The sequence below is a fragment of the Orbicella faveolata genome, unplaced genomic scaffold (genome assembly GCF_042242905.1).
Source record: "Orbicella faveolata isolate gen_17 unplaced genomic scaffold, um_ofav_v1 contig_1, whole genome shotgun sequence".
Classification (NCBI taxonomy): Eukaryota; Metazoa; Cnidaria; class Anthozoa; order Scleractinia; family Merulinidae; genus Orbicella; species Orbicella faveolata.
Genome location: NW_028301536.1, coordinates 31,179,058 through 31,194,583, shown reverse-complemented (window position 1 = coordinate 31,194,583; position 15,526 = coordinate 31,179,058). Strand labels below are relative to the sequence as shown.

At 37.6% G+C, this 15,526-nt stretch overlaps 1 protein-coding gene and 1 long non-coding RNA gene across 7 annotated transcripts in view; one reads left to right on the top strand and one right to left on the bottom strand.

The window, feature by feature from the left end:
- LOC110053588 (tyrosine-protein phosphatase non-receptor type 13-like) overlaps nt 1–15,526 on the top strand; it is a 30,500-nt gene that overhangs the window by 12,208 nt on the left and 2,766 nt on the right. For 3 of the 5 annotated variants that reach the window (XM_020759841.2, XM_089272335.1, XM_089272331.1), the window contains 17 exons: nt 33–101; nt 424–500; nt 1,623–1,720; nt 3,753–3,931; nt 4,309–4,368; nt 4,910–4,991; nt 5,078–5,133; nt 5,321–5,572; nt 8,776–8,832; nt 10,436–10,517; nt 11,627–11,682; nt 13,052–13,168; nt 13,352–13,411; nt 13,797–13,934; nt 14,220–14,385; nt 14,977–15,066; nt 15,257–15,375. In XM_020759841.2, coding sequence (XP_020615500.1) covers nt 33–101; nt 424–500; nt 1,623–1,720; nt 3,753–3,931; nt 4,309–4,368; nt 4,910–4,991; nt 5,078–5,133; nt 5,321–5,572; nt 8,776–8,832; nt 10,436–10,517; nt 11,627–11,682; nt 13,052–13,168; nt 13,352–13,411; nt 13,797–13,934; nt 14,220–14,385; nt 14,977–15,066; nt 15,257–15,375 — 1,758 coding nt within the window. Of the gene's footprint in view, nt 1–32; nt 102–423; nt 501–1,622; nt 1,721–3,752; nt 3,932–4,308; nt 4,369–4,909; nt 4,992–5,077; nt 5,134–5,320; nt 8,833–10,435; nt 10,518–11,626; nt 11,683–13,051; nt 13,169–13,351; nt 13,412–13,796; nt 13,935–14,219; nt 14,386–14,976; nt 15,067–15,256; nt 15,376–15,526 lie in introns of those variants that run through there. The other 2 variants (XR_016201707.1, XM_020759839.2) reach the window with 2 other exon arrangements.
- Nucleotides 8,303–10,804, bottom strand: LOC110053591 (uncharacterized). Of its 2 annotated transcripts, XR_002297148.2 has the most exons (3): nt 10,656–10,804; nt 9,424–9,506; nt 8,303–8,689 (listed from the first exon to the last, which is right to left on the bottom strand). It is a non-coding gene; the product is annotated as an uncharacterized LOC110053591 (long non-coding RNA). The 2 variants fall into 2 exon arrangements; XR_016201717.1 differs by having other exon boundaries at nt 8,303–9,506.

Genomic DNA, 15,526 nt, shown 5'->3' with positions numbered 1-15,526 from the left:
AATAAATGTGTTTAACTCGTCGTTTCTTTTAGGAGAGAGGAATCGTCAAAAGTCCAACGTTTCGTCATCCTTGGCAAAACATTAAAAGAATGGCATTTCATGTACGTATAGCTACTCAGTTTATACTTAAAAAAGAATTACATGCTGATAAGTTCAAGAGCTGAAAAGAATTATGAACATCGCTGAGCTCTCAAACTTTTAATGCATTTGTTTAAAATTATGAGATGTTGACGACCTTATTTATCTAGTGGTATCAATTCCCAGTGTTGAACCACGCCAACACCAATCACCAATGCAGAACTGAATGATGCGTAGTTCAAATAGAGAAAATCATGAATAATTCATCCCATTGCGTTATTACACAGAGCAATCGACAATTTACGCTAATCCTAATTACTACTTTGATTCGTCTTTTACTTTTAGCGGAGACGGTTTTTTATCGAAGCACACGGTGACCCGGAGACATCCAAGATGGTGCTGTACACCTGCAGCTATAAGAAGTAAGTTCGATTAATCCTCTTAGCTCTATTTCTTGAAGAGCGCCATACATTACCATAACGTTGAAACCAAAACAAGAAGCCGTAGGCTTTTTGTTATGACCACGGCATATGATAATAAATAATATTAATGCGATATTTTTAGACATTTGCTATTAACTACGTCATGTTTAATTCAACAGCTTTGTCAAAGGAATAGGTCACTTTCGACATATTAAAACTCAGCTTGATAGTGAGGCCTAGAGAACGCAAACGAAAGAAATGATGAAACATGTCATTCATTTTACTTTGTTTGCGTCGAAAAAGGTCTATTGTGTGATAACGAGTTGTGTGATGAAAGGGAATCCACAGTCACGAGGATCAATATACGATTATTAGTATTTTAGAATTTGTTTCCCTCCACGCCTGTTTTTTTCATTATGGCGTCAAATGTTTGTGGCGCAAGATCGCGGTAATATTAAACAAACGTATGGGAAAAAGAATGATTGATAATTCTCACCGAGAGCTCTTCCTAAAATAAGCGCGTTAAATTATAATAAATTACCAACAAATAAATTACCTGGTACACTCAGGAAAGAGAGAATTAAATCAACTGAAAAGGTGGCTTAGGGAAACTTTATTAGCACTTCTAAACTATGTCCTTCTTCTATTAATAGAAGAAAACATGTGAGAATTTACGAGCTTCTTTCCTTTGTCACTGATCTTATTTTCATTTCATGCAAAATTTCAAAAATGTTATGAAAAGGAAAAAAAGATAAAAGGAAAACAGAAGCAAATAGTCAAGACCGACATAGACTACCCTTAGCGACGAATGTCATCTTGTCATTTCGGGATCTTGTATTGAGTGGGTCAGTGCTCCTCAGACACAGCATGATTCTAGCGGGAAGGGAGATTCTTTTTCTTCTGATATGCTTCATACTTTGGTAAGATTAATAACGTAAGGAAGTTATATTTACCGTGTGATTATGAGCTGGCAAACATGTTTATCAAGGTGGGGGAGGATTTCTACGTAGCTACAAAGACTCCCTCATTCCCTCATTTGAATAATCAGCATTATATTACTGCGCTCACTTACGATCTTTTATCAGTATCTCACTTATTATTGACATCTTTTTCCGTTGATAGGTCGAGGTATCTACTGAAAATGTGTACGTCGTTCTACAAGTTCCAAATGATGATGGGAATGAAATTGTCCAGCCTCAAGGAATATCCAAAAGATGGAGGTAAAATGAAATTTATTTTGACTATTATGTATTTCAAGAACTCTGTTTTTAATGTCATTGAAGTTTCCTTTACGAAAGTAGTTACGGTCTGCTGTCGACAACAATTGCATTAAGAAAACTGTAGCGTTTTTCATATTATGTCGACTCGATCGCCCCTATAACATTTGAGATACTGACTGTAAAGCAAGAAATTCAGTGTTCGGTAAAAAAATATTGTAATATGTGTTAATTGGACTCTTAACATAACCATCCTAGCAATAACGTTCGTTGAAAGAGATTAAAAACTGTGCTGTCGCAAGTAAAATTTTAAAGTGAAAACTGCCGGATCAGGAAGACTCAAAATGCGGCTTCATGGCAAAGCTTTGCATACAACGCGTGTCGGGCGTCGACGTCAACTTTATGTCGTCCGCTTAAAAGGTGAAGCTAGAATTTAAACAGATTGAAAAAATATAAAATCAGTACAGCTATACATGTACACAAGGTATTGCATTGAAACTTTCTTAATCTCAGTAATGTTTTCTTGATACAAGCTAGTAAACATGATAGATATGTCAACTCTGTAACACGTTGTACAAACTATACTTCATCTTAGCTCAACTGGAAATAAACAAAGCGTATGTCATTAATTCGTGATTATGACGGAGTTTGGATGCTGGGAACCATAGCTACGTTTTCCGTTTAATCGCTTAAACCAATTGTAACTGTAGAATTTCGGGAATAAAATTAATATTTGCGGATAAACGGGCCAACATTTGGCTTTATAAAAAATTACACGAGCGTACATTCCAAATGCGTAATTCATCTCCACTGAGGCAGCATCCTGGTTCTTCAATCTTAAAGTACCCCCTCAGACACCTTACTTGATACTTTCGCCTCTAGCTACAGAATGACATGATTAATTCGTGACACCATGGTGCCACAGTATGATCATTAAGCAGAATTTCTGAGAATATATCTCTAAGTTTCACCCACATCTTACCATCGTGATGCAAAACTCCGTTATCCAATCAAAACTGTGTAAGCTGCTGTCCCTGAGTTCTTGAACTGTTGATCTATCTATGGGTTCACAAATGTATTGAAGAACTTTCTTGATTTCAGCTGTCTGTTTAATTTTGAATTCTTCATGATAATATTTTTGCTAGGTACAGGTTGTAGCAGTTGAGTGTTTGGATATAGCTCAGAAAGAAATCACGCATTATTTAAATTTAGGAAATGCGCGCCACCCCAGTGATATTACTTCTACTGCCGTGAAAAATTATTATCTTTTCTAGCTTGCAATTGTGTTTAATTAGAAGCGTATTGGAAACGTTTCCTTGAGATGACAGTACTAATATGACCTTTATTTCGCTTGACGTGACGTTTGGAACGGGATATAACTTCACTGTCTTACCGAGGATGTTGCAAATTCCTGTTAGAGAGTGGGACTGGAGGTCAAGCCAAAATAATCAATAACATTACAACAATGAAGTATTTTCAAGTATTAAAAGGTGGTCAAATCATTCCTCCCAATAAAGGTTATCAGTTACGAGACAGCCGCATTTCCTTAAGTTTGATGACGTCCTTTTCGTGAGACAGTTATAGACCGAATTGATCCTAAGTGCAATTATTACACCCGGTTTCAGTCTTACGTGCATAGGCGGCATCTTTCGACCATCTCTTGCTCAGTTTCGACATACCATCTTTCGACATGTTCTGTAAACGGCTGAAAGACCGTTTAACTGTGAAACTGGCAATTTCTCCGGTTATTAGCTGAAGAAATGTCAAATAAATGATATTTCTGACCTCAAATGCGGGTTGAAAGATTGTGGACTTGCAAGTTTCCCGATTCATGGGATAATTCAAACAATCTGAGTGTAGGCGATCGACTCTCAATGGTGACGTTTCGGTAGAATTGGCCTGCTACCGCTTTTAATATTCGAAAGATGTAAAAATTCAAAACAGTAGATTTATCTCTCACAGAATGACTTCTAGATTAATATAGTACAGTGAAAGCGGGTGTAAATTAATTCAAAGTGCGTTAATGGTCTTTTAGTGGTGAGGATGAATGGAGTGGTAAAAACAGACGAATCTGATTCCCTAGCCGGAGACATACCAGAATCGGCAGTGAGTAAGCCTGGGCAGGAGTCAGCGGTCATACAGCCACCTGGAATAGGTCCCGCGATTCATCTGAATGGGTCAGCGTGCCCAGTACAAGAAGATCAACCAGTACAGGTTCGTATAGATTGTTATAATCATAACATTGAAATACATATGGTGGAGTCTTTTCCTACCTATTTCCGTCTGCAATTCACTCTAATTCTAATTTACGTTTTTTACTCCCAAGCACTTATAGTACATTTCTTTTAAAAAAATTTATTTGCTCCTCAGAAAATTACGAGAGCAAAACATTATATTTATCAGCATTTTGTACAGATGGGGCCCAAGAGAAACCAATAACAGCATTGCGAAAAAACTCACTAATCACAATAATTTTAAATGATTACTTCCATACTATTAACAGAAAAGGTCCTTGAAGGTCTCGAAACACTAAAAGAATTATTTAGTCTCTATGTCACTGAGATGCATGAACATTGATACGTTTCTTTTAGGTCAGCGTCCATCCTGTCCAGCTGACGAAAGTCAATGGAAGTCTTGGACTCAATATCATTGTGAGTATTTCGCTTCAATGGGCATATTTCTATATGCATTGACGAGCGCCGGACAGCAACCGATTAAGAAAAAGTTACCCTGTATCGTACCGCGCTTAAATCTGTAGCAAGGTTTGATGAGGAAGAATGGGGCACCAGTTCATCACTAGTTACTCTCTAACAGCTTTTTAGGCTTCACTAACAATTCGTTAGCACACCGTTTACTCCTGTGATTATAACATCCCTTAAGCAAGTACACAACTCGCCGAAGTACATGTATACTACATCGATTATTTTGGGTTCTCTCTCAAATTTTATGAAACCTCTAGCCACGACACAACCGTGAAAACGATTTAAAACTAAAATGAAGGTTCCAAATATAACATATATATTGTTTAACAATGAAGGGGATTCTCGCTCACAAAATGCAGTGTACAAATGTAAAACTTGTATATAAGCTTAATCTAAAGTTTTCTTCACCTCACTCATTCACTCATTCTCTTCACTTCTGTGAGTGGAGCATAAGGCTACAGTATCTTAATGATGACGTCATATCCCACAGGGTGGCATAGAGTTGGGTGGTATTTACGTCAAGACATTGGCTCCCGAAGGACCAGCATCCCTCAGTGGCAAAATCAACATTGGTAAGTTTAATTGGACACGAGTCTCGTTTTCATTCTACATTCCATTAACTCAAATTTCTGACCCTTCTATCCAATTTCCATTCTAGGTGACAGAATCCTCGAAATTAACGGTCACAGTCTCGAAGGTTTATCAAGACAAGAGGTAATTTGTGTAAAAAAGTATGCAACCGTGGTTGAATGAAAAACATAAGATATCAAACTATTATATAAGCACACTAGTTCTGTTTCAACAACTCGACGAACACGTGAGACATTTTTTTTCCAAAATGCGATGACGTTTGATCTTCTTCACAGGTTATCATAAGCTTCGTGCCCCTTTTTTCTTGCAGGCTGTTAATATTTTAAGGACAGCGCCTCATGTTTGCACAATGCTGATCGAGAGCTGTGTGGCCGCTCCTGCAACTCCAAATGGGAAGCCAGCAATGCCTGGGACCGAGTCCGCATCAGCCTTTTACCATCCAAACAGACAGCAGCAGATGCAGCCCATGATGCAACGCCAGGCGTCACTGGAATCGCAGTACTCGTCAATGCAGCAACAGTTTGTACCAAGCCAGAGTCACCAGATTGAAGACATAGTTGCAGTGAGTACTCCTAACCTAACGAAAACAAAACCAGTCACTACGCTTCCTTTTGGAAAGCAGAAAAGTATTGAGGCAATAGCCTGGGCACAGCCATTTGAAAAGGGAGCTGTGTCTGCTATGATAAGAGAGAGGGCTAAGACCAAAGTAACGGTAGTAAATGAAAATGGCTCTCTTGAAGGGTTGTCTGAGAAAAGTAAAGAGGCTGTTTCATTACCTAGGGATGGAGAATTATTGAAAGATGCAAAAGCTTCAGAGAATTCTAAACAGCACTCTGATGCTTCGCGGGAAGAAAGCCAGCCTATACTTCAGGGGGAATGTTCCTTAGCAGACGAAAGCTCAAAGCTGCTTATCTCCACAGAGCAGCAGGCTCCCCAAAATGAGGAATCCAATGTAGTCGGATTTTTCAAAAGGATTCAGTCGTTTCTATTTTCGCCCACTCCCTCAAAGTCAAAACGCACTGAGGAGTCGGAATCATCTTGCTGTGAAAGTGATTTTGATTCCGAGTTCAGTGAAATGACCCAGGGATCTTTCAATCCGGGAGATATTGAAGCCATACGGGATGAATTGGAGACCTTGTTAAGTACTTCTTCCACCCAGGACCATGGAACTGGTGACGAGATATTCTACGGGGAGGCCTCAAGCTCCCAACAGGGAGTTTCTCTTACCTCAGAAAAAGACGTCAGGGCTACTGATTCTGATGATAAGTGCATGCTAGAAATGAAAGAAAGTAAAGTAGACCAGAAAGACGAGAAACACGCCAAAGAATTGAAAGACGATAGTTACTTAAAGGGGAAGGAAGCTCACGGTGTTGGTGCAGGCACATGTGAAATCATGTCAGATAATAAACACTTAGTGAACGCTGAAATCAAACAAATTGAAAATGAAGATCTAAATCCAAAAGTTGAAGATGCTTCGGGAGGAATGGAAGAAATACAAAGCGCTAAGGTTACTAAAATACATTACAAGACAGGGGAAGAAGATACTTCTTCTAAGGACGCGGAGAATGGGAAAAGGGAAAACAACCAAGACCCCGATAACAGGGAGTCACTCGTTTATAGCACAGAAGGGGTTTTCAAGTTTCAGAGGGAAACCACAGTATAAAGGGGTTTAGGAGAAGCTTGTGGAGAAAATTTGAAGCGGAAATCTCCTTGATTTCTCACTTAATTAATTAAGAAAGGAAAGCAACAAATTGAACTGCGTTTCAATGTCATCCTGAAACTCATTTTGAAATAAAGAAGACTGCCATGAACAATGGCTTTTAACTTGACAGTGGTTCCAAAGTGGCTTTGAAACGTCGATCAGTTCTTTCGCTTATTTATATGTAAAAATTCTCAGCAAAATGAAGAATTAAGATTTGTAACGTCAGCTGCCATTAGTCAATATTTGATCATATATCACATAAATTAACGTCGCAGTATCCAAAATGCTATTATTAATAAATTTTTAATTAAAAAATAAAAATAAGAAGTGCTTCAGACGAACACCTATAAGCTACAATTTAAATTACAAATTAATATAGTTTAACATAACAGTGGCAAAGAGAAACAGAAATACGCCTAAAAGCTTTCGTGTGTAAACGACGAGGCATCAGCACTGTGGGTTGGATGTACTGCGGAAGTGTAACGTTCTTACATATTTAATAATAAATATATTTAGGGTTATTTGCCGCCCTAGCATAAGTGTTGTAATACTAACGATAATGAAGCAATGGTAGGGGCGTCATGTATGAAAATGACGTCTTTTGTAAAGATAATATAGGATTTGTGTCAAGTCGACAAGAACACACTTACTTTGTCGGCTTTGTCTCGTTGATAACCCTAATTCTTTAACTTACATCTAGACATTACCTGAGTTACGAAATGTGTAATCATTGATGAGTGCCATGCTTAACTGCTGTGCAAAGGCTTTTATTGCTGTACCACCAGCTGGCTATGTACAGTTGTGGATCCAGATCGCACGAATATTATCAAGATAGTCAATGGTAGCTCAGTTTCTCAATTTGCCAATTTGGGTATTGCGCTGGAAAGTAAAATTGAAGTTTTCGGCACTTTAATACGGCTAAAAGAAACATAAATAAAGTATAAGCTGAATGATGCTAAAGAATATCTACAAACCTCAAGAAAGTTCGCGGTAAGAGCTGTGTTATTTTGCATAACCTAATTAAAACGTAGAACAAATAAGGCTACAGACTTAATGTGAGGAACTGATAATCAGTAAGAGATGGATGTTTTCAGCTGTATAAAAAGCCTTAGCATTTCTTGTTTTTCCAGACTTCCGCTTTTGTTCCTAATGATTTCTCAGTTGTAGAAATTGGGCTATCACGTGATTGACAAATGTTGCTTCTGTATCAACAAAAATAAACTGGGTGTATCATTAATTTTCGTCTCTCATATAGTGGTGTTTAAATTTACCCTGTTTATTTAGGGCCAGATGGCACGAAGAACTTTGTTAGAGTTGGAATCAAATCCACTTTGAATCCAAGTTTGAGAGGCGAATTTGTTTTAATCTCAGTCAGAGGTGTCGTCGACTTCCCCACGCCTACACTGATTTACCACAAAGCTGATTATCTTTTGATCGCGGTATTATTAGTCGCAGTCCAAATTTTCGTTTGGATCTGAGTTTCAGTCAGGGGTAACTTTCTTGAATATTTCCTTGAGAAAATAATGAGGATGGGCTTGAATTAGAGCACCTATTGTCGTCTGCTGAAGGATAGAAACTCACCAAACACTCTTGTGTTGAATGTCAACTTTTATTCGTTTAAAATTCCAGATATATGGTGAATTTGAATTCAAAAGCAATTGCAAAATGAATAAACAAATGTATAGTAAAGCCTCTGTTGAGCAACTACACTTCCATGTCCTAATTTAGAGGACGGCCGTTCACCAAAGATCAAAACAGAACGGAATTAACCGTATATATTTTTTGGACATAAAAAAGTTGGCCTCTGAAGATACCATGGAAAAAACTGTTTAATAGAGGCTTCCTTCCGTGGACGGCTCCAAAATTGCTGTCAGATTTCGTTTCAAAGGTTGCATTACATGGATACATCTCGAAGTCCACGACCAGTTTACTTCGGTCAGTGGCACATGGCACTAGGAATGATGTCTGAAAGACAGTCTAAAACGTTATTGTTAGTAATCACTCAATAACATGTGAAAGATCCGTGTGCAAGATATGTCGACTAATCTTTATATTTCTTTCAGGATTACATTCCCATTGAAATTCCTAAACTTAATGGAAGTTTCGGTCTAAATGTGACGGTAAGAAATGATTCTAATTTTTAATCTTGTGGTTTAAGCCAGGTTCTTCGGCGTTTGCACGACTCCCATAATGTACGTATTTTATAACAAAACCTGTCTCAAACATTCCGGCTCAAACTGACTTTAAGGTGATATAGCGACACCTACCAGGGCGTTCTTCCGCGATTTCACTGAAAAACAATTCTAAAAACTACCAAACATTCCAAAAGATGTTACTTCGTTCTGTCAAAAAAATTTGAAACTCTGATTTCGATATTGAGTCTAAATTTGACAAATTTGAATCGACGTTGATATAATATGGAATTATTACCGTTTCATTAATCCGGAGCAATTTTCGTATTCTCACCTGAAAAATATGCTCAGTATATTAATTTGCCGTGAGTTTTTCTTTCCACGAACACTCGAAATAATTCTTATCTCTACTCGCCTACAAATAGATATAAAAAGTGCCCGTTGTGAGCAAAATTTTCATAGCACATTTCATGCATACTTCTTACCATTCTTAAAATGTTCGATGATTTCATTCATGAAACGGTCCGGCATGATTGGAAATGTTAACCATATAGCAGTAAAAATGTTTCCAATACTTACCACAAGTTTACAATGTAGGAGAGAATGTTCCTCTTCAGGACTACAGCATATTCCTTAGAACCATTACTCCTCATTTGAACCATCTTGAAAGGAAAACAAAACAAACAGGGCAATAATTGAACATGTGGTCTATAAGCATGGTTATCGCACACGAATCTATTAGTCAATTTCGAGATAACAAGCAATTTTTGCATGTGACGTTCAGAAGCAGCCGTTTTCGGGTGATAATTTCTTGAAAGAGCTTTTGGCTCTCCGGTTCACGTTTGTTTTATCGAAAATTCAGCCCTCCTCGCTCTGAGGAATTAATATGTGAAGGAATACACAGGTGTGTGGAAGTACCGCATCTAAGCTTTGAATAATTCAGATAAACCTGTTTTGAACTTAATAAAAACGAAGAAAACTTTAAATTAGATTTCCTAAATCCACGACATCATCTAAAACCTTTTAATCGTTCACCTGTATCCCCAGCGAGGGAATATTGCGTCGAACCATGACTAGGTTAAAATGAAGAGTTTAACAACACCAGAATACGTTCTCAGCCCAAAAAATACCTGCTGGAAACGCGATTGTAATATTTTAATGGATTTGTGTTTTTATAAGAAAAAGTAATTTGGCCATGCCGGAGTTTCTCAGTTATCAGCGGGGTTCCACTGAGGTCTCTTTATTTCAATTCGTTTAAACATAATATAAATAAATTATAATCCAAGGCATAATAACAAAAATGTCTGTCGGCTTCGTTCATAACAATGTTTTCAAATTGTGAAAGAGTTGGTTTACTAACAGTTGCGTTTTCCTTTCATAAAACTTGCCAATCTTCTCTTCTCGTTCTTCAAATTTCGCTTTTTCTCATAGCTATTTTTGAAATTTGATTTTTATGGACTGTTTTGACTTGGTATTATCGAAGTATGTCTAAAATTTGAAATTCTCTCTCGATTTTTTTCCCCGTTGTTGACTTGAACATGCACATGATTAGTTTTTAGGTTATTGTTGCTTATTCTGTTTTATTTCTCAGGGTGGACCAGAACTCGATGGGATTTACGTGAAGTCCTTACTACCCGGCGGAGCGGCAGAAGCATCAGGAAAAATACGAAACGGTACGAAACGTTTCCACGACTGACTTGATCAGCAACCGAGAAGGAAACTTTCTTAAACATGACAATACTCCATTGAAAATAAAACTAATTAAATGAGGAAGCCGAGTACAGCACAATGACATGAAAATTTTAACACACCTTAAAGGACTTTGTGTTGTCATCTTCATAAGAGGTCTTCAGTTCTGTATTCCACTCTACCAGGCTTGAAAATTCCCTTACTTTTCTGTTTTGTGGGGAAAGCATCGTTTATAAGTTAGTTTCAAGCAATGGAAAATAAATTCACCGATGGTAGCTTATCTTCCCCTTCCAAGAATCTGATTGGATGGCTCCTAAATGCAAAGAGGATTGTGTTATTTAACCAATCAACTCAGTCCTACTCTTTTATTTTGTCTTCCTTGATTGGCCAAGATAATTTTGAGACGAAACGTATCAGGTATTCTGTTGATTGTTGATTCTAAGTTTCCCTAAAATATTTTGGTCACTTCTTTTGATTTGATTATGCCAAATCCAGTAAACTTTAATCTCAACTGATCTGCAGTCGAAAATTAAAATTTTGGTTTCGTTTGCATGGTCGCTTGAAATAGCATTTTTAACATGAAAGTGATGTCTCAGCTGTGTAGTTTTTGCCGTTTCGCGGAAGTTGTATCAAAAACAAAACAAATCTTAAGGTGTGAGGAAGGCCGGTGTATTGTCACGAAGCATTCCAATCTAAGAGTTGAATCAAAACTTTAACTCCCAAAACTAATCAAAGTCTGAATGGAACTTTACACCACCAATACATGAAGAAGGTACAGTAACAGAGTATTCCGTCGATCTGCCAGCAAAATCTAAAATAATAAACCAGACAAAAATTAAAACAATTAAAGAAATCCTTGCAGACAGTATAGGAAAGTTGATAATAATATAGGGCGTGTGCCTGTAACAAAAGATTGCTTGCTCGTCTTTTATTTAGTGACAAAGAACCTAGCTCGATCACCCTAGAGATTGTGTGTTCTAACTGAAGAATGCATATAGTGCCTCAATTCAGTATATCTACAAGGCGTAGGAAGAACATGTCACAATTGTTTCAAACATGCACCTAGCTTATTGACTTGTTTTTTCTTCTTCAGGTGACAGAATAGTGGAGATAAATGGAGTGGCAATGGAAGGCCTTAATCGCAAGCAGGTATTCTTTCATTTCTTTGAATTTACACCTCTATTAGCTTGCCCCACCCTATCACCTCAGATCAGAGGATGATGGGATGTGAGATCAAGAAAGTTGCTATGGGTGTTGCTTATACCTTTCTAAAAGTCAAAGCATTACTTTGATGGATTAGTTATTTTAGACAAAACAACTTTGAAATGCTTTCAGGTTGATAACGTGAGCACAGATTATAAGTATTTACAATATGAAAAAATATCCGCCCTTTTTTATACGGTGTTTATAAACTTAAATCAAATCACCGCGAATCTTGTGTGCAAGTTATTGCTGGGGTGCAAAAATGTAATAATAATTCAAATAAAAACTTTCTGCAAAATTTGAAACATGTAATATTTTAAGTTGCTTTGGATAATTCATAAATTTTGCAGAAGTGTGGATTTTACAAGATATATCTTGTCGTTTACCTTTCGCTCAGAAATTTAGATTCTCGCGTGAACCCGTAAAATTAACATAACAGTACGGAATAATAATATAGTGTGAGGGCCCGACCTTTAGTTATATAACAGAAACATTTCTTGTACTGTCTGCACTGCTGGCAATATGGCGGGAAAAAGTATTGAGGAGCAGGAGGGGCCAACATATGAGCCTGGAGCTTTTGGACTTTAATTTTTCACTTCGAACATTATTCAGATACTTTTTTATAAAAGTCCACATAACCTTTACCTGCTTAGAATGTCTCAAATGTATTTCATTATTCAAAAATGTAGTAAAATCTGGGGTTGAAAAGTTACATTTTTCGAGGCTATGCTATTTAGGGGCAGGTCGTTCGAGAGAACGAATTGTCCAATTCTCACCAAATTTGGCAGGGGTATGTATTTTTGCCTGTAGAATGCAATGGCGTAGTTTTTGAAGCCATACAGGTGAAACGTAGATCACTGAATGAGAGCCAAACTGGAAAAAAGTTTTCTTTTATGTTTGCTTGTTGCCATGGAAACAGCACTCCCCAGAAGTTGGTGAAGAGTAGGTCATTGCATTCTACCATGTCTCCTGTATTTTCAGCGACAATTTGGCTCAAATAGGACAGTTTTTAAAGGAGATTGACTTGCTCCAGAATTGTAGCTATTCACAGTAGGGTCCTAGTCAACACACGTTAGCTCGGCCAGGATTTGACGAAACCTCTTAAAACTCATGACTTTAAGTCTTAATTTAGTATAAGCTACGATTAAATATGGCTTTCAGTTGTCATACTTTCTGGACTCCATGTTTTGACAAAATTTGGCCATTTTTGAGGGTATCTACTACCCTTTAAGAGCAAGTGTGCCCGGGGAAGATTGGAGAAGAATGAATCACATTTTGCTCAACATTTAATTTCAATGCATGTTTCGATTCACAGGCAGTGGAGTTGCTACGGCGCTCTGCAGCTACTGCAACACTTGTTATAGAGCGCTACAGACAACCAGAGCCTGAAGGCCCCCAGCTGGAAGATTTGGAGGACCTTCTTAGAACGTCGGTAAGATTGTTTGTGCCTCTAAACATGGGACATTTCTCCTTGGATTTAAAACGCTCAATTTTAAATGCTTCCCTAAGGAATATGATACGTTACACGATGAAGTTCATTGTGACTAATTCCTAAAAATACATTTAATTTTGCAAAGTTTTGTTCTTGCAATGATGCGATGTGTTTGTTTCATAGCCGAATTGTATCCTTGTGGAGTTACAGAAAATGAACCATTCGTTTGGATTTAGTGTTGTGGTGAGTCGTGTTTTTCCTTTATAAAGATTATGCTACTTCTTTTTTTTCTTAACCAACCTCAGTTTAGAAAACAGACTGCTCTTGTAAATTGCACGCAAAATTAATCCCATGCGTTATGTGTGAGCAAGTACAGTTATGACTAGATACAGCAAGAAAAAAACAATACAAAACTCCAATTGTCAGTACTAGTCAACATCCAGAAGTGATGTTCGTTGGCCTTCTTTTAGAGTATCTGTGCTTTTAAATGCTGTTGAAGTACTTCTTTAACAAAAAAGTACAGCATGGTATACGTTTATATACATGTATCTACATTGAAGCGATGAAATCGTTTTAACTGACAGAAGATATACACTGTGATTTTTGCTAATTGTTTGAATCTCAACAGGGTGGGCCAGATTTCGGTGGAATTTTTGTTAAAACCATTAATCCAAATGGAGCAGCGGCAATGGATGGCAGAATAGGTATAAACGACAGAATAGTTGCTGTAAACTGTGTGAACTTAACAAGGGCCACAAGGCAAGAGGTACGTGGCATAATGTTTTTAATATATATAATATATACATGTATACTAAGTAGAAGACATTAAATACGTTGTCACCACAGAGAAAACGTTTGCACACCGCAGTGAACACAAATGTGATACAACAGCAAGGGAAACGAGATTTCTTCTCATTTACAGCAGAAGCGAGTGAATGAACAAATGAATAACCCTCTTTGAGTTTTGGCGCCAGTGGTGTATTTAGGTGTCATAATGGTGGACTCTGTGCGTAAAGCTACTTATCAGCTCATGTTGTTTTATTTCTGCCAGGCGGTTGACGCCCTTCGGAACTCTCCAATCATCGCTCAGCTTGTTGTGGAAAAAGGCACAGCTGAAGATCTCCTGACGAACAGCAGTGGACCTCCCACACCCCAGGAGTCAAGATACGGAGCTGTACAGTACAGTCATTACCATGCCAGCTCGGACAGTTACAACGGTAAGAATCGAAAAATATGCAAATGATAGCTCCTTTGCAATCATTGACCATGCACTAGTGGTTAATGCTCTGGTCCTGGAGATCCTGGATTCATCTCCCTATATTCCCTTTTTGGATTTGTTCATGTTAGTCCCGAACTCAGCTCTTGGTAAGTGTAGATAGCCAACTGGTTAAGAATCTGCTAGTCGATATTATTCACTGCATTTTGTCCATTGGGACTATTTTTTCCTAATATATGCCTACGTACATTTTATGCTCCTTGGGGCAACGTGAATTTTAAATTATTATTTATATACTATTACCTTACTAAGACTTGGTATATTTACAAAATGCACTTAGATTGATGTTAATTCTTGTAATCTGAGATCGAAAAAACTAAAATTAACATTATATAATTAGTGACATGAATTAATGACATGACAAACCAGGTTGCCAAAAAGCAACTCTTATACCCTGCAAATGCTATACATGGCCACAATGCAAGCTTGTGATTCAGTTAGCTGTTTACACATCGCTGAAGTGCAAAAGCTCTTTTATTTTTGTGGTGCCATACAGCGTTCTTCATACTCATGAAGGTCTTTCTTATTACAGACTATAACATGGACGATCTACCGTTTGAAGTTTACCTTACAAAAGGCCAAAGTGGACTGGGTATGAGCCTTACAGGAGGGGACAATGGAGGTAATTAGAGTCTGGCTTGTTGCAAATTATAATTTAGTCGCAACATTCTTAAGTCACTGAATTATGTGTAACATTTCGTAGAACTTGGTTTAGCCGTGTTTCGTCCACAGACTACGATAGATGCCAGTGATAATTAAAAGAAAACATATGGGTTCCTAAAACATCTATCTATATATTTTTGGCCACCCAGCTCCAATCTACATTAAGAAGCTGGTTCCAGGAGGTTCAGCTCTCTTGTCAGGGCAGCTCCAAGTCAATGACATCATTCTTCAAGTAAATGACAAGAATCTGGATCGGATGACCTACAGAGTAAGTTGTACTTTACTTAACGTAAAAGTCGTGCAATGTTCAAATTAAAGGTTGTACAACATTTCATACGCATGGACATTTTCGCTTTTACATCAAAAACTGATAATTCTGCCATAGGAAACTCTCTTGATCCACGGTCCTCGTTGTATGC